This window comes from Paramormyrops kingsleyae, chromosome 1 (genome assembly GCF_048594095.1).
Source record: "Paramormyrops kingsleyae isolate MSU_618 chromosome 1, PKINGS_0.4, whole genome shotgun sequence".
Taxonomy (NCBI): Eukaryota; Metazoa; Chordata; class Actinopteri; order Osteoglossiformes; family Mormyridae; genus Paramormyrops; species Paramormyrops kingsleyae.
Genome location: NC_132797.1, coordinates 3,513,144 through 3,531,101, shown reverse-complemented (window position 1 = coordinate 3,531,101; position 17,958 = coordinate 3,513,144). Strand labels below are relative to the sequence as shown.

The following is a 17,958-nucleotide window of genomic DNA, read 5'->3' as shown; positions in this document are numbered from 1 at the left end:
CACTCTCCACAAATACTCCCATTGTGACTTATTTTCAAATAAAATGTTTTTATTTATTGGTGTAATAATCATTTAATCCATCAATGAAAAGGAACTAGAAAGTAAGAAATTAAAAGACACCCATGCTAATTAAATCCGACTGGAAGGTTCTCTCGGCAGTAAGTCGTACAGGGGAGCTGGACATGCAGAATGGATGCCTGGGTGGGTGGATGTGTAGGTGGGTGGATACCTGGATGTGTGGGTGGGTGGATGGATGGACCCGGCATCAGGTTTCCTGTCCAGTTGCCAGTGGTGGTGAGATGGCTTCAGCATCGAGAGGAGCCCTGTGATGGGATTCAGATGGGAAAATGGGCAAATAAAACTGACTGGAAATGAACTGGTTTAGATTATTAAAATGACTGGATAGCTTTGCGTTTTCAGCACTAATGTAAGCACTTGCAGTGTAGGTATGGTCTAATATTTATATATGTGTTAAATTTCCCAGCGGTCGTTTCTACTGTATATCCACTCCGGAGATCTAAAGACTGCCAGGGGATTTCATTAAGGGAAGCAGCCTTTGAGTCGTTGGAAGTCTGCCGAACATTCTGCATCCTACACAAGAAAAGATACTGAATGCTGGCACCTCTACTCTCTGGATGGTATCTCGGGTGGGAGAATTTATGTAGTATGAGGAATAGCACGTCACGCAAACAGAACTACGACATATTTTCTTTCCTTTAGCAAATGAATTTTGAGATGTTAAGAAATTGCCCTGCTCATTCTGGTAACTAATTAATATCTTGATGCAAAAGCTAATAGGAAGTCAGGAGCTTTTAAAGAAAAGTTTAGAAACGTTTTTATGTCTGGGCACAAAGTGCTATTCATCTACCCACAATGCTAAGCAAAAATAGCAGGTGGCTATTATGCCTGTAATAGCAGGTACGAAGTCATCCTCGGGCGTAAGGAAAGCCACCTCGAGGATGGTGACTGATAGCTCTACTGGGACAGCCCAACTCATCGCTCCTCGACCTTGGCGGGAGACGGAGATTTTATCTGGGTATGAGTAAGAATGGAGAATGGATCGGGATACCAGGGTCTGGTGAGGTCAGGGTCCTCTCTGGGGTTTTCCCCAACATCATTGTGAAAGTAACACTTCTAATGAGGGCTAAGATCGCTCTTCAGCCTTCTTGTCTTCCTCAGACCAAATGTACAACAACAAAGTGCCTCTAGATCCCATCACAGACAGCAATGATTGCACTGGGTCAAAGATCTTAGCTAATGAGACACACACCTATCATCTGAACCGTTCAGCTTAACAGGGTGGAGGCTGGGGGTGGTGTGGGAGGCTGGGGGTCATGACCTCCTGAAACCTAAGGGGCCCAGCATACCCCGGGGCTTAAGGATGTGTTCCTAAATTCAGTCATTTCCTCGCATAATCAGATTTAAATCCCATTCACAATTACCCCAGCAATAAGCAGTACAGCTGCTGGGTGTCTGATGTCATAGCGGGACGAGGATATCGTGCTGCACCAGGGCGTTTCACAGCAGGATATTGTTCCCCCGTTTGGGCATGAGCCGAATCGGGCTCTAATCTGTTTAATAACCAATTTTAAGAAGCTAATGAACCTTGTGCATTACAAGGGCCATTCTGTCACATTATATAGGACACGAAGGCAGGAGCAAATGCCTCAGAGGTGACATCACGGGCACATGTGACACCGGAGAACTCTCGGATAAATCTACACAGTGCGCCCCCCATGCTCTCCCTTAATGAGAAAGCCTTGCACTCCATGTAACCATGGAAATCCAGGAGTGGGCCATGTGCAACGCACCAGTATCAGAGCAGCATAGCCCTCCCAGCTGGTCTGCTTGTTCTGTTGGATGCATAGCATGGTGCCTGAGCAGACTGGCAGAAGATGCGCCGTAGTTTGAGACGATCAAAGAAAGTGTTAGTGGAATGAGCCAGCAGGGCTGGGCTGCTCCCCTCAGAAGGTTTTTATGCATCCAGGCCAGTTGCATCATCTCCATTGTGGATGCGTCCAGCCTGCTCGGGTCTACAGGGCAATCTGCTCCACTGGATCTCCGCTCCTCTCGCTTGTGTCTGCCGTCTGGCCTTTGGAAGCCGCTCTTTACCCTTTAATGCTTGGCTGGTTCCTGCTCCAGAGCAGCTGTGGCGTTTGAGTGGCATCTCACTGTGCCTCAACAAAGAAAGCGAGAACCTGAGGCAGACCTCAGGGAGAACCTGTCACTGTTTGGTGGCCGCTCACGGTGCCTCTGATGTAAGACACAGATGGAGGTTAAGGAGCAGGACTTGTGATTAGCCGTGTGCCGGTAGGGGAATGTAACTATTCCCTGCTGTATGAACAGGTAAACATCCGAGCTAGCACTAACGTGGTGGTGTTGGTCTCTCTGCTAAAACAACGTAGCAATGTGCTCCTGCAGGGCTGCCGTCTGTCTGCACTTGCTCGCCATGTCCTCAGGGCCGATCTGTCAGCACCAGATTGTGGCTCTGCACTGCCGCTGCCCTGTCAGGGAAGGCGAGGATGAAGGACAGCGGCAAGGATCTGCGAGGCCGAGGGGGCCGTGGGGGCACTCCTTGTCGTTTCCCCAGTAGCTGTCGCATGACCTACAGCGACTGTTGCCACGGCAGCCATATGACATCATAATGGGAAGCTGCGAGTACTGGGCATGCCTGCTAGATGACTCCCTCCTTAACTGTTCTAAGAAAAATATTGTAGCAGCACAGTAACACAGTGAAGACCCGCACAGAAATGCTATTTATTTTTAATGCCCTGTAAGAAGCGTTACAGCAATGCAGTGTCTTGAGTGTAGGAATCACCCGAGAGCGTTTGTTTATGCAGAAAAAAAAGTAAAAAGTCTGAGAAAGTCACAGACCCTGGAGCAGCAGTAAGAAGAGCAGTAGGAGCACAGATGGTATCCTCAGGGTTTGGAGCCAAACCTGTACCGGGGTCCACACCGGTGTGACTGCAGGTAGAGTCCGATTCCGCGTTCTTTTGGCTCGGATGATGATAGGCTGGTGATGAGGCGCCAGCTGGCCACTCTGCTCAATCTGCTGGATATCACTCCGTCTGGCCCGGCTCAGAACCAAAATGAAACGCAAACTTATAAATGTAGTGTTTGCCGGGCAGCTGAGCATCACTGACTTTCTGACATTATAGAAGTTATAGAGGAATAAAGGCTGACAGCGTGCGTCTATTTTCACTCCTAGGGACAGAAGGTGGAGGCAGAAAGGTACTTTCTGAAGGCTGTTCAGCTGGACCCAGCTAAAGGGAGCTGCTACATGCATTATGGTGAGTACAGGTCACGCAGAGACATGCTCAATGCTCTCTTTATTTGTTACTACTGTAGCTGTATGGAGTACAGGTCACGCAGAGACACGCTCAATGCTCTCTTTATTTGTTACTAGCTGTATGGAGTACAGGTCATGCAGAGACATGCTCCATGCTCTCTTTATTTGTTACTAGCTGTATGGAGTACAGGTCACGCAGAGACACGCTCAATGCTCTCTTTATTTGTTACTAGCTGTATGGAGTACAGGTCACGCAGAGACACGCTCAATACTCTCTTTATTTGTTACTAGCTGTATGGAGTACAGGTCACGCAGAGACACGCTCAATACTCTCTTTATTTGTTACTAGCTGTATGGAGTACAGGTCACGCAGAGACACGCTCAATGCTCTCTTTATTTGTTACTAGCTGTATGGAGTACAGGTCACGGCAGAGACACGCTCAATGCTCTCTTTATTTGTTACTAGCTGTATGGAGTACAGGTCACGCAGAGACACGCTCCATGCTCTCTTTATTTGTTACTTGCTGTATGGAGTACAGGTCACGCAGAGACACGCTCAATACTCTCTTTATTTGTTACTAGCTGTATGGAGTACAGGTCACGCAGAGACACGCTCAATACTCTCTTTATTTGTTACTAGCTTTATGGAGTACAGGTCACGCAGAGACATGCTCAGTGCTCTCTTTATTTGTTACTAGCTGTATGGAGTACAGGTCACGGCAGAGACACGCTCAATGCTCTCTTTATTTGTTACTAGCTTTATGGAGTACAGGTCACGCAGAGACACGCTCAATACTCTCTTTATTTGTTACTAGCTTTATGGAGTACAGGTCACGCAGAGACATGCTCAGTGCTCTCTTTATTTGTTACTAGCTGTATGGAGTACAGGTCACGGCAGAGACACGCTCAATGCTCTCTTTATTTGTTACTAGCTGTATGGAGTACAGGTCACGCAGAGACACGCTCAATGCTCTCTTTATTTGTTACTAGCTGTATGGAGTACAGGTCACGCAGAGACACGCTCAATACTCTCTTTATTTGTTACTAGCTGTATGGAGTACAGGTCACGGCAGAGACACGCTCAATGCTCTCTTTATTTGTTACTAGCTTTATGGAGTACAGGTCACGCAGAGACACGCTCAGTGCTCTCTTTATTTGTTACTAGCTGTATGGAGTACAGGTCACGGCAGAGACACGCTCAATGCTCTCTTTATTTGTTACTAGCTGTATGGAGTACAGGTCACGGCAGAGACACGCTCAATGCTCTCTTTATTTGTTACTAGCTGTATGGAGTACAGGTCACGCAGAGACACGCTCAATGCTCTCTTTATTTGTTACTAGCTGTATGGAGTACAGGTCACGCAGAGACACGCTCAATGCTCTCTTTATTTGTTACTAGCTGTATGGAGTACAGGTCACTGCAGAGACACGCTCAATGCTCTCTTTATTTGTTACTAGCTTTATGGAGTACAGGTCACTGCAGAGACACTCTCAATGCTCTCTTTATTTGTTACTAGCTGTATGGAGTACAGGTCACGCAGAGACACGCTCAATACTCTCTTTATTTGTTACTAGCTGTATGGAGTACAGGTCACGCAGAGACACGCTCAATACTCTCTTTATTTGTTACTAGCTGTATGGAGTACAGGTCACTTTTTAAGAGAAAGTTTACAAAAATCAGTATCACAGAGTTGCCACTGGAACCAAGACATCCTGTTTGCATGAATGTTTATCATTGTGGGACTGATTGTTAGATAAAATTTTATTACCCCTGTGTGTCACTTTCCAGTTGCTATAAAAATTTGCCCCGTTTCCTCTTTGTGACCGACCACCAGGCCAGTTTCTTCTAGAAGAGTCTCGGCTGGCCGAGGCCGCGGAGATGGCTGAGATGGCCGCCCAGCTGGAGAGCAGCGAGTTCGATGTGGTCTTCAACGCGGCCCACATGCTCAGGTGGGTGGAGCTCCAATCGCGTTTCTCTGACCTCTGACCTCAGATGGTTAAGGTGCAAAATAATTCCTGCGTAATGTTTTATAAGGCACTTCACCCGATGGGGAATTATGAATGTGTCTGTTGTTTATCTAGCTGACAAATTGGGAGACTATCCTTAGTGCAACAAAGAAAAAAGTCAGGAAGGTTACAAATACAGAAAACAATAAGATGAACAGAATATAAAATAAACAAATACACACCGGAATGGGCTCCGGGCCCCCAACCCTGAACTGGACATTGGCTACTGAAAATGGATGGATGGATGGATGGTCTTATAAATCATTTGTTCAGTAATCAGACCCAGCAAATTAAGTCACTAATTGTTCAGAATGTGGATCATTGCTTTTCACTGTTGTTGTTGCATACAAAATCCCTAATTAAATCACCCAGCTATGTATACAGAGTGTCTTATAGCGCACTTTTATGGCACGGAGCTCCAGAGGCAAACGTCCTTGACACCGTCCTTGACCCTCAATGTTACAACTCACTAAGATGACTGCTTAAATTAATGCAGGCTGTTAAGAGAAACACTAACAGTTTGGCTCAATGCTCACAAGCAGATAAATTATAACTAGTGTAACTTTTCGATGACAGTATAAGTTGATATTTAGTCTTCTGCTGTTTATTATAGTCACTGCTGACAGAAGTATTTTTGTTCTTTTGAGACGTGCAGAGTAATGATTTTTGCAGATTTTTTTCCCCAGTCTTTTGAAATGTATTTGAAGAGCATCGTTGATAAATTGCAGAGGGTGGAGCTGGACAGAGTAGCTTAGTGTTGCCACTAAACACCGAATCGTGAAGACTGCACAGCACGTCACCTTGCTCTCCCTTCTTCTGTGATCGTCTTGTTCCTCTGGGTTAAATAATTATCTTCTGGGACTTTGAGAGTATTTTACTTTCAGATCTTAATTGGCAAATATGCCTGAAGCTATTTTAATCAAGCACTGATACAATTGATGGAATGCATTAGAAAGTTTTGACTGCAAGGCCTGCTCTGATTCCTATTAATTATTCCCTCAGACCCCTGTGCTGGACTTGTTAAATCAGAGTGTGTGACCATTTTCCATCTGTCTGTGAGAAGTCAGTGATGCTGGTGAATCTGCAGGTTCTTCTGTGGCACATGGATAGTTGCCACCCAGTTTCATCACTTGTAATAGTTTTCACAAGAAAATGACCAATCTGTATGTTTTATTACAACTTCCATAATTATGATCCCTGATATATACTGAAGAGTGAGGGGGGAGAGATAAAATTATGGGGCTTTTTATAAAAATCATTTGTGATTAATTCCACTTGTGATAAATTGAATTGCAAATTAGACATTTGGTGTAAGGGGATAATTGCCCTAGTTAAGATGCAGAATTTAACTGTAATTGTATCAATTATTAGTTGCTTATGTCTACAAGTGTATGGTTAGAGGTATTGAAGCAGTATCATAGCGTTCCATCACTCTATCCATCAGTATTGGAGAGAGCCTATGAAATAAAGTAGCTGTCATCATTCAGGCTGATTTATAGAAGAGAAAAACTATAAAATGTGATAATGCAGCAGGTCGTCATTCCCTAGGGAGTGATTATAATAATAAGATTTAATGATTCTTTAAGGGATACACTGTAGCATCTTGGCTGTTTTAAACCAAGAGCTGATGCTGATGTAGGACGTGAACTTCAGCATCTCGTTCTTGCTTGCATTGTGTCTTACGGTCTCTTATGCCTGTTGACTGTAATAAAGGTCATGTAAAGGTCACTGATGTCAGCTTGTTGGTTTGAAGGTCGTAAGCTGCAGAGCTAGGAGTTAGTGAGACTGTCCAGGAGGATGTGAGAAGCTTACGGAGTGCAGACCGGGCTCCTCTGGTGTCTCCAGACAGACCTTTGTGTGTCCAGGATACTAGCCAAAGGTTATTATTGTCACGGTTGCACGAAGGCACGGACCGCGGAAGCAGAGGCAGGACTCAGGGTATAGAGGCAAACACGGAACAGGCAGACACGATACGACATTAATGAGAGAACTGGGGAAACATACTCAAACGCAGACTTAAATACATCAGACTAATTAAGAACGAGAAACAGCTGGTAACATGGGGATTCCACATGAGGTAGCAAGGGGGGCGTGGCTTAAGGCATGTTAAGGGCTTTAAGCTGGGGTCGCGACATACCAGCCCGGAACATGCATTTTAATCATCATTAAATTAGGACTGCCAATCGATCAACCACTTTCCATAGAGAATAAGAAATGAATCAGTTGCGGTAAAATTTACCCGCACGAAGCTAATGAATTTTAGTGCCACTACCCCAAGATCTCCGGTCAGCAAATTTTACCACTGTGTTACTGCTGGATGTTTTCCTGATTATCTGTATAATGTTTAAAATACTGTGCTCCCTGGGGAGGTGTTGGGGTATGCCCAGTCGGGAGGAGACCCTGGGGCAGACCCAGGACACACTGGGGAGATTACATCTCTGGGCTGGCCTGGGAATGCCCTGGTATTCCCCTGGTGGAGCTGGAAGAGGTGGCTGGGGAGAAGGAGGTCTAGATGGATGGATGGATGCATGAATGGATGGATGTTTTTAAAGAAAAAAAACCTGAGTGACCCACTTGAGCTGAAGCCCTCCTAGTCAGTGAGCTCCGGGCTATTTGGGCTTGGGGTACTTTTATGTTGGTGCTGAAGGGCTCAGTTTGCTGGCTTTGAGGAATATTGTGGAAAGAGTATCTCTCAGTCCTGGGGTGGTGAGTCGTGTTCCTAAATGACATAATTATCGTTTTTTTTATGAATTACATGATTATTGATTTTCTAATGTAAGTCTGGATATTATTGATGTCTTCATAATTATAGAATTAAGCATTTTGAAATATGTTTTCATTGGTAATATAATTATTGGTGTTTGCGGGTATGTGTGACCATGCCCTCTCTGTGTTTTTCTCCTTCACAGGCAGGCGAGTCTCCATCATACCGCTGAGAAGTATTATGGCCTTGCAGCAAGCCTGAGGCCAGACGTAAGTAGAGGATCGGACGGCCGCCTCGAGTGCAGTATGGCAGAGTGCTCCTACTTTCATTCATCGTCACTTATTCCATCAAGCTGTCTGAACATAGTGACAGGAAAACTTTAATTGTGTAGCTTCAGCTGAAGGTTACAGGCTCTCATTAATGAATGATCATATATGATCTTTTACTATAGTTAAAAAACAATAATTGACATCTATTTACAATGTTTGGTAATGCTTTACGTTAACCGTTATAATGCATTCATAATTTATTCATAGATCATTCAGTGCACCTTCATAATGCATTCATAGAACATTCAGTGCACCTTCATAATGCATTCATAGAACATTCAGTGCATCTTCATAATGCATTCATAGAACATTCAGTGTACCTTCATAATGCATTCATAGAACATTCAGTGTACCTTCAAAATGCATTCATAGAACATTCAGTGCACCTTCATAATGCATTCATAGAACATTCAGTGCATCTTCATAATGCATTCATAGAACATTCAGTGCACCTTCATAATGCTTTTATAATGTATTCATGGAACATTCATAAGCAGCATGTAAGCATCCAATGACAAACTAACATCCCTAAACAGCTTTAATATACATTAATAACAAACACTATATGATTATACAATAAAATGTTTGTTATTATCATATAATGTTTGTTATTCATGTATTTACAGCTGTCATCTGACTATAAGGTACAGTTAATGTAAAGTGTTACCCAGTGTTTGTAATATACACACGCACACAAACACACATACACACACACACACACACACAGCCATTAGCCGAAACATTATGACCAGCTCCATGTGAAGCAAATAACTATCCCATAAAAATGGTGCATGTCAAGGTTGCGGATACATTAGATGGCAAGCTAACATTTGGCGCTTGTAGTGGACGTGTTTAGTGCTGAAGAAATGGGCAGGAATAAAGATATGAGTGACTCTGGCAAGGGTCATCATCATGGCCAGGTGACTGGGACAGAGCATCTCCGAAACAGCTTGCAGTTAGCTGTGGTCAGTACCTGCTGAGGGGGGGTCCTAGGAGGGAAAAGCCACAAGTGTTATTTACTGGGGGGGATGAATGAATCCAAATTAAATATTGGGCGGTACACATTCACCCATTTCCTACACCCATGTTTATGACATTACAAACCTGTGAAAGGTTCGCACCATTTATTGGCAATCAGCATAAGAATACAATGCTTCACTGCGATTATGGTGGCTTGGCATTGTTTCCTGGCTGGTTTTCTTCTAGAACATTCCGTGGGGTGCCCATTATACACAGTCAATGGAATGAAAATCCATTAAATCAGGATGTGTATTCTGGGACACGTATCCTTAACAGTCTGTTTATAGGCCAGATCTTCCAGCTGGTTTCCTGCGGGTCAGCTCTTAGCTGTCCTCAGATGTGACTTGTGGTCCATCCTGTCACACATGACGGCCAAAGTGCCACCTATAAGCTTAAATATAGCATTGATCTCCATCTAAAAAGGAAGTTTCAGAATGAGCGAGTTTCCCGTGTGAGGCTCGAGGTCGCATAGGCGTAGCTGAATCCTGTTTTGGAAGTAGGCAAGAGGCATCCATCACCCTTTCAGTTTTTCCCACTTGGTTGGTGAAGCCACATGGTCGTAAATATGTAAAGGCAACTGTGGCACGGCTCACACGTGCCACATGACCCTGTCGGGTCTCTGTGCTGTGATTCGTAAACTCTCTTAGTGCAGTGTTTCTCATCCTATCATCCTCGGGGACGGTCCACATTTTTGCTTCCTCCCAGCTCTGGGTAGCAAAAGCGTGGAGTGTCGATGGGTCCCTGAGGATGGGTCTGAGAATCACTGGCGCCCTGAGGCACTCTGAGTTGCTAAAGCTGCATCCTGCCTCGATGCTGCACCGTTCTGTCTGGTGCACGACCTTCTGGAGGCGACAGCTTTTCCTACGGAGCAGAAAAGCACATGGATGTGGTTTGAGACACCCCCCCCCCCCTCCCCAACAATCTGGAAGTCAGGCTACTGCCAGGATACAGTGGCATTTAAAACATTCTTAGTCAACCTGCAGCCAGTAAAGTGTTTTTTTTTTTTAACTCAAGTCCTATTCGCCGGGCATCGGACACTTTTATGGTTTCTGGTTCCACTTCCTGCTTGGCCTTCAAAGCGGCTGTTTCCTCTGAAGCCTTCTGATTGGTTATGCATCTGGCGGGGTTCCGCCACTACTTTCCGGGGCCGGGGTGGTGTGTTTGGGGGCGTTCTTCTGGAAAACCAGAAGTTTCCCGCCGCTCAGTCCTGGAAGTCGCTGGATCCATTACCATGGACTCGGCCATAAAACCGGCTTCAGATGCCAGGAAGGATGGCTGGCTACGTTTTTTCACCATAGAACGTGGAGGTAGTACCTCCCTCTGGTCACTTGTAATGGACATCCCATCTGGGGTGTCCCCCACCTAGTACCCTGTAATGGACATCCCATCCGGGGTGTCCCCCGCCTCGTACCCTGTAATGGACATCCCATCCGGGGTGTCCCCCGCCTCGTACCCTGTAATGGACATCCCATCCGGGGTGTCCCCCGCCTCGTACCCTGTAATGGACATCCCATCCGGGGTGTCCCCCGCCTCGTACCCTGTAATGGACATCCCATCCGGGGTGTCCCCTGCCTCATGCCCTCTTCTTCCTAATATGGGCTACAGGCTCTACATGGAAATTCCAGGACCACTGTTGAAATGTCCCTTCCTGTCTGAACTTCAGTGGTGGTGGAGGAGGAACTTATATTACATGCTGCACCGGTTGATGTTAAACGTTACATTTGCATCTTTCCTTACTTTTGGAAATTTTATCTTTATTTTTTTAAACTTAATACCTGAGCTATTGAAGTGTCTGCTACTGTCATCTTTGAAGTTTGTGTTCTGTTGATGGATATTTAACATTCATCCATTAGCTTAGAAAATATTAATATCAACATTTACATCAAAATCAGGAGTTGCTGAAAAATCGGTTAAAGCAGAAGCAGGATGAAAGTCCAAACTTTATTCACGGAGAATGAAAAACCAAAGTATTTGTTTTGCCAAAGTGGCTCAGAAATGCATTAGGAGGAAATCCTGAATGCAGAGTGTTTCTCGCACGTTGGTGGAGGTAAGAATCCACGTCATGCCTGTCCTTCAGTCACAGAAATGAATGTGTTTCTTACGTCAAGGCACTGCCGAGGCCAAATCAGAGACAGTAGGATTATTCCAGCAGCAATTTGATGCTTTTGTGGATTGACTTCCCCTGCAGCAGCAAAGTCACTGGACATAGTGTTTGCAGTGAGCTTCTCAAGCAGAAGCTTCCTTACCTTCACACCACTGAACAAGCAACGAATGATTGTAGCACCCAGCAGAGAACATTCTGTCACACTCCTTCCAACTTGCTCCAGAACGTACAGTACTGGTTGTTTTGCAGAGATGTTGTCAGCCTTTCAGCGTAATTACTGATTAAGTTAATGATTGAGCGCTGTGTGTTTTTAGAGTTCATTAAAATGTTAATGCCTGGAGATTAGATAGATGACTGTATTGATGGTTTCCTTCATCCTGAAGGTCATTGTATGTGTCATTGCTTAGCTGATAGTTTTATTTAGCACAACTTCCTTTAGTTATTAGTTTATATCTGCCTGCCGGCCCTCAGAGCTCACTCTGCCTTCGGGTAGTGCTTTTCCCACAGGCCGGTGACATATTCTAAGGCTTTCTCATCATTTCATCCTCATTCTTCTGTTTTACATTAAAATATTGCGTTTTCGACTAAAGCAAACCTCAGTGTCAGACCGCTTGACACCCTGTTTACCGTTTTGCAAAGACTTGTCATCCTGAAGGAAAGATTCAGCCGTTACCTGAGAAACGCTGAGCCTGGGTCGTATGTCGTCTTCAGTGCCTGATGAATTAGCCAAGTTAAAGCATTGAGTTGAGCGACAACAAGTTATTTTAAAAAAAGTTTTTTAAGTGGTTATTTCCTTCATGTATGATGCTTCACATGGAGGGTCCAGAGAGCTGCAACACATGTGCCTCTGAAGACAGGAAGTTCAGAAATGTCACCAATTACCCCAGTAACCAATTACACAGCCGCCCATCCAGCATTTTCGCATCACACTGATATAATTATTCAGATACATTCAGATGTAAACAATATCCATCATTTGCTACAATTAATTTACATTATCTATCCTGTTTCCCTGGAAGCCGTGTCTGTGAATTACTTGTGTCTGTAGATTATTATCTAATCATTACATTATGATTTTAGAAACATGGAGATTTTGTTGTTTTAATTGTAAATGCATGACAGAATTGTGATCTGAATGTTTTACTACGCGTGTCAAAGATCGTTTGAATGACACCCTTTCTCCCCGTTAACGAGATGAACTTGTCAAAGAGCTGCATGTTTCTGCTCCTGTGGCTGTTTGTAAACTTGCATTTAATGTGTGAAAATTAGTGTGACCTAGTGATATGTGTAATTACTGTCTCTTGTACAATTTAGATTGTAGAATAGAATAGAATAGAATGTGGCTTGGAACAGAGTAGAACAGAATGGCCTGTATATTTAGGAGAATATCTCTGTGTACACGTGCGTTGCTCTAATTGTCTGAATGCTGTGTCCCCTTAGTATCCAGCAGCCTTAATGAACCTGGGCGCGATTCTCCACCTCAATGGGAAGCTCCAGGAGGCCGAGGCCAATTATCTCAGAGCCCTCCAGTTGAAGCCAGATGACACCATCACGCAGTCCAACCTGCGAAAGCTGTGGAACATTATGGAGAAGCAAGGCCTGAAGACCAGGGGCTCCTTGCCATGAGCTGTATCGAGCCCCGTGGGACGCAAGCTGCTGAAGACGTCAGACTGTTCCTCAGACAGACCGGTGGGCCGCGCCATTCAGAGCCTAACGCTCCTCTGACGTTCAGCACTAGACTTGGAATGGGCCCTGTGTTTGTGGCCGGTCCTCTGATGAGCTTGATTTGATTACTACTTCTTTTGAATTACTAATTTCATTTTTATTCTCTGCTGATTTTGACCATGGGCGATGCATTAAAGACTGAGAAATCAATTATATAGATGTACAATTATACAGGGTTTGAGTTTATAACCAGGGTTAATCGCTTTGTAAGTTGAAACGAAATCAAGTTAGTCAAACTGAAGCGTTTCTCAAATTTTGATTGTGTTTGACATCTGCCACTGTTGTCTTAGGTTAAGGGTACTTCTGCAGAAAGCTCAAAAAACCAAAAAGGTTTGAGAGAAATGTCAAATCTGACAAATTATTTCCTCGTCTAGCTTTTCCGGTGTGACATTATACACGAATTGTAGATACAGTGAGATAAAGTGCTTGGATTTTGGCAAAGTAAGGTAGCGACATACTGAAGGTATTCAGATGATTACGCATGTAAACATCTGCAGCCTGGATTCCGACAGCCTGCCCGGAACGCATCCTGGAAACGATTGAGTGTCACTGCGCGCGTGGAGAGCAGGTGACGTGTCGCATGTCCTGGTAGGACAAACAGCATTTCAGAGAGCAACTGTCAGCAAAGTCAAGTGACTGAATAGGACTTAATCTTAATCATTTCAGGTCGTACGTCGATCATGAGAAACACATATAAGTATTAAGGAAGCTGGGAACATGTTGAGTAGCCGGATGCAGATTTTTGTGACACCGTGTCAGGCAGAGGGGACCATTGACAGCTGTAGCCACGCCCACCAGCGTTCTGCTCTGTCCTCCTCCATCCTCAACGATGCTGAAAATTCCCCCACCCCCCCAGCGATCCAGGCCAGGCTACCAACCCCCGCCATTAAATGTGGAGGTTTAGAACACAAGACGCTTCCTCTCAATCACTGATATGTTCTAAGTAATGCGTGTCAAACAGGAGCTTGTTAGCGTCTTAGGCTGTGGCGGACAATTCCCATAACCAAACAGACCTACGCTATAACTGTTGCACTCTTAACAATGCACAACCACAGAGTTTTTTCCTATTTATGGATACTTAAATATGTAGCATATTTTGCTATATTTGTTTAAGTGTCTAAGTCCTCGTATTGTTCGTATATACTTTTAATATATTAAGCTGTTGCTTTAAGCAAGGGTGAAGTACAGACTAGCAAGGAAAGAACGTAAAGAAGGTTGTTTTGATGTGATAATTTATGACTGTCATTTTTTGTTCTGCATTATTTTGTTCTGTTAGGGTGTAATATTTTGTTGAATTGATGGTGAAAATAATCTTTGATAATTGTAACATTGTCCTGAAATTTGTTTGTCTTCTTGCCATCGCAAAGCTGTTCTTGAGATGCAGGCAGTTATATGACTGACATTTAGTTTGTTTCCTGTTCGTTTAAGGTTGTTTAAATTATTGCAGTGTGTGCGTGTTTGTGTGTGTGAGAGAGAGCGTGTTACCTTAGCTAGTAAACCAGCTGGCACTGTGTTGTAAAAAGGTTTTATCTGAAGGAGCCACTGACATATTGCTTTTGTAGATATCGGTGGAAACAGGAATCTGCAGGATTTACTATGTGGAGGCTGTGTATTAACATAAGGCAGTGCTGTGAAAAAGATACTTGGCAAACAAATTATAACCAGGTTCACCACATTTTGTTAGTCTGACGTATTCATTTGCCACCATAGGAAAAATAATAGTAACAACTGAATTATTTTGAAACACATCAAAATGAGTGTGAATGATTATGTATGTAAACAGGCTTAGTTTAATCAACGGTACATCAACCAGTCATCCTGTTTGAAACTGAAAGGTGAAATTCTGGTTTGGTTTTCAATATTTAGTCAGTACTTACAACTTGATTCATTAAATGCCAGTGTACAGATGTAAGAAATGTACAAAAATGTTGAACTTCCTTCCATGAAAGAGTGAGTACTGCCTAGCAGATGGTATTGTATATGATTGGCGATGAGTGTTCAAAACGCATTCGTGTTTCGCAGTGTTTTCTTGGGTCAGTTCTACACAGTACATGACCTCACTTGTTTTTCACTGCAGCACTGCAGAGGTCTGAATGACATGTGACACAGCAAACGCTGGCAGCGTGGTTTCACTAAGGCTTGTTGCCATGGTGTCTGTACAAGATTATTCAGTTTGGCCACAAAGGACACCATGCTTAGACAGTACTGTGTGTATAATTTACTTGTTCTTCATGTGTAAAAACTGTTTAAAAAGCTAGTAAAAAATGGAAAAAAAAATCTTTTAAAGAAATGTGTCATTATGTGTCTGCTCAGGGATTTAAGTCTGGGTGTTCAGAATCGTGCTGACGTGGAAATGTTAACACGCTGGCATGAGTTTATTAAATTAAAGGTTTTATTTTTTGAAAACGGTTGTATTTGTATAAATTATCAAAATTTGTAGCCATTTTTTGTAATACAAAAGGCATTTGTTTGCCAGACTAGGCTCTCCAAAATGTTTTTTTCACCAATAAAATAATAGTAACATGGATTAATGGTTTGGTTTACCTGTCTTACTTTATATGGGGGCGGTGGGGCTTGTTTTTCTACCCTAGAAATTTCCCTGAGATGCACAAAGTATATATATGAATGTTTTTCATGATATATTAAAACATTTTCTATTTTCACTTAGTAAGAATATCTACCCATTGCATAATATAGAGCCAAGAAGGCCAATGTTTTATACCTATGATGAAGAGGTGTTTTAACACAGAGGTCCAGATGTTCTAGAGACCCAGTGCCTTATTTCAGATCCCAAAGCATCACGCTGCCGTTGACTGTGCCTTTCAGGGCATCCACCATACGGTTCAAAGTGTTACGACTCACCGTCTCCTCTGAAACACAGCAGCGAAATGTATTCTCAGGACATTTTCCAGAGCTTAAAAATTTCCCGTATACCTCTTAACACCTTAAGTGTTTATGTGCCGGTTGTAAATCTTTTTTTGAATATATTTTAAGGCAAAATAACCAAGGCTGCGATGTGCAGGCATCTAAAGTGCTTTTCCAAATGGTTTGAAAAGGCAAAGTCCTCTCACTACTCATTCTCCTGCCTGGACTGCCATGGTTACCTCTATGGTTACCTCTATGCTGGCCAGTAAGGGCTATGTAACCGGAAAGATGAGAAATTACTAGAAGGATGATGCCTAATATCTGTAGGCTGGAAGATCGACATGAGATGGGTCGCGCTAAGACACTTACATTCCCTTAGTCGACGCACATGATCAGTATGACGCAGAATCAGGGCGCTTGGGGTCGGCTGCGGTTTCCCAGCCCTGAACATTCCCAGATGCCTCCGTTGTCGGGCTCCTGCTTCCTGGTGTCATATTGATGGCGGGAGATGGGAGCTTCACACTTACATTCTCATAAGAGTTACGTGGAAAACCTTCCAGCTCCTCTCAAGCTTTGTTTGGAATCCAGGGCCAGTGTTAACTGGGATTTGAAATCCCGACGTTGCCGTCTGGGAATCCAGAGCTGGCGCGTTGCATCACGCGTGTCCAGTGTGGTGCGTGAGGGAGGAAAAACCTTTTCCCCTGGACCTAATCGTCACTGTTATTATTTAACAGAAGCGGCATTATGATGAAGATTATGTAGCAATACCAGACTCTGCACCGGAATATTCTCCAGTCCTGCTCACTGATTCTTATTACACTCGATTTCCTTTGAGGAAATTAGACTTTCATTTCTTCGCTGCTGTTATAGTAGATGGCTGTGGTTGGTGCTGAAGGAGAGTGTCTCCTCCAAGCCTGCGGGATTTTAACTTTGGAGATTTCAGGTCAGAAGAGTCCGTGTTCAGGCAAAGAACCGTGTTCGGTTCTCCATAAGAAATGTTCTGTTGGGTCTGAGGAATTTATGGTTGACTCAATATATTTGTTGAAATAATTTTATACAATACAATTTTGTTTTGAATTCTAATAGCCAGTAATCCATACCTACAGCAGAAGCCAACTTGGTTCACCTCCCCTGTCAGTCTGAATGCTTGTAGTGTGAGATGCACAAACTAGTCTAGTTTAGAAGAAGGCAAATTATAAGACTTGTGGTAAAATAAATCATGCACTGTAGGTTTTCCAAGCTTGCCTTTTATTTGTAAATAACTATTCATGTCGGTTAATAAAAGGTTAAATTCACAGGAGGAAGGCAGACTTGATTCTGGTTTCACTGAAACTCCAGCCTAATAAGACACAGAGTTTTGAAATAGCTTAAGTTGGCTGAAGCCCCTCCAATAAAATAATGCCCCAGAGGACTTTTCTGAAAGGTAAATCACTCCTTTCATATTTGTAGGTTCTTAAGGATATGTCTGAATCGCTAGTGTTTATCTATTCAGTGTTTAAAGGTATGTTTGCAGGAAGAAAAATCTTCTGAGCAGTTATTGTACCGTGTGTGTGAGTGTGTGTGTGTGTGTGTATACGTAGGGCCAGATATTCATTTCATTGTGGGGACCAAATGTCCCCACAATGTCTTAAAAACCTATTTTGATGCTGTGGGGACCATTTTTTCAGTGCCCACAAGGGGAAATTCAATTTTATAAAAATCTGTGACTGCAATCAAAAAAACGAAAAATGCCAAAAGACTGATATTTTGTTTGGTTACTTATGGTTAAAGTTAGGACTGGGTAGGGGTTAAGGTCGTCATGTTGGGATTAGAGATTTCCCAAGAGAAATGAATGAAGAGTCCCCACAAAGACCGGTAGAAGAGCCCCGGGAAGTGTGGCCAAGTACCCCTAAGAAGAGGAATACAAAGAGCGGAT

The 17,958-nt window shown here is 43.5% G+C and overlaps 1 protein-coding gene across 2 annotated transcripts in view; it reads left to right on the top strand.

Moving 5' to 3' along the window:
• Positions 1-15,705, top strand: part of LOC111833292 (protein O-mannosyl-transferase TMTC2-like) — a 75,242-nt gene extending 59,537 nt beyond the window's left edge. For both annotated transcript variants that reach the window (XM_023791437.2, XM_072716929.1), the window contains exons 9-12: positions 3,209-3,290; positions 5,125-5,239; positions 8,206-8,269; positions 12,894-15,705. In XM_023791437.2, the coding sequence (XP_023647205.2) occupies positions 3,209-3,290; positions 5,125-5,239; positions 8,206-8,269; positions 12,894-13,079 (447 nt within the window). In that variant the 3' untranslated portion in view covers positions 13,080-15,705. The remainder of the gene's footprint in view (positions 1-3,208; positions 3,291-5,124; positions 5,240-8,205; positions 8,270-12,893) is intronic.
• The last annotated feature ends 2,253 nt before the right edge of the window (positions 15,706-17,958 follow it).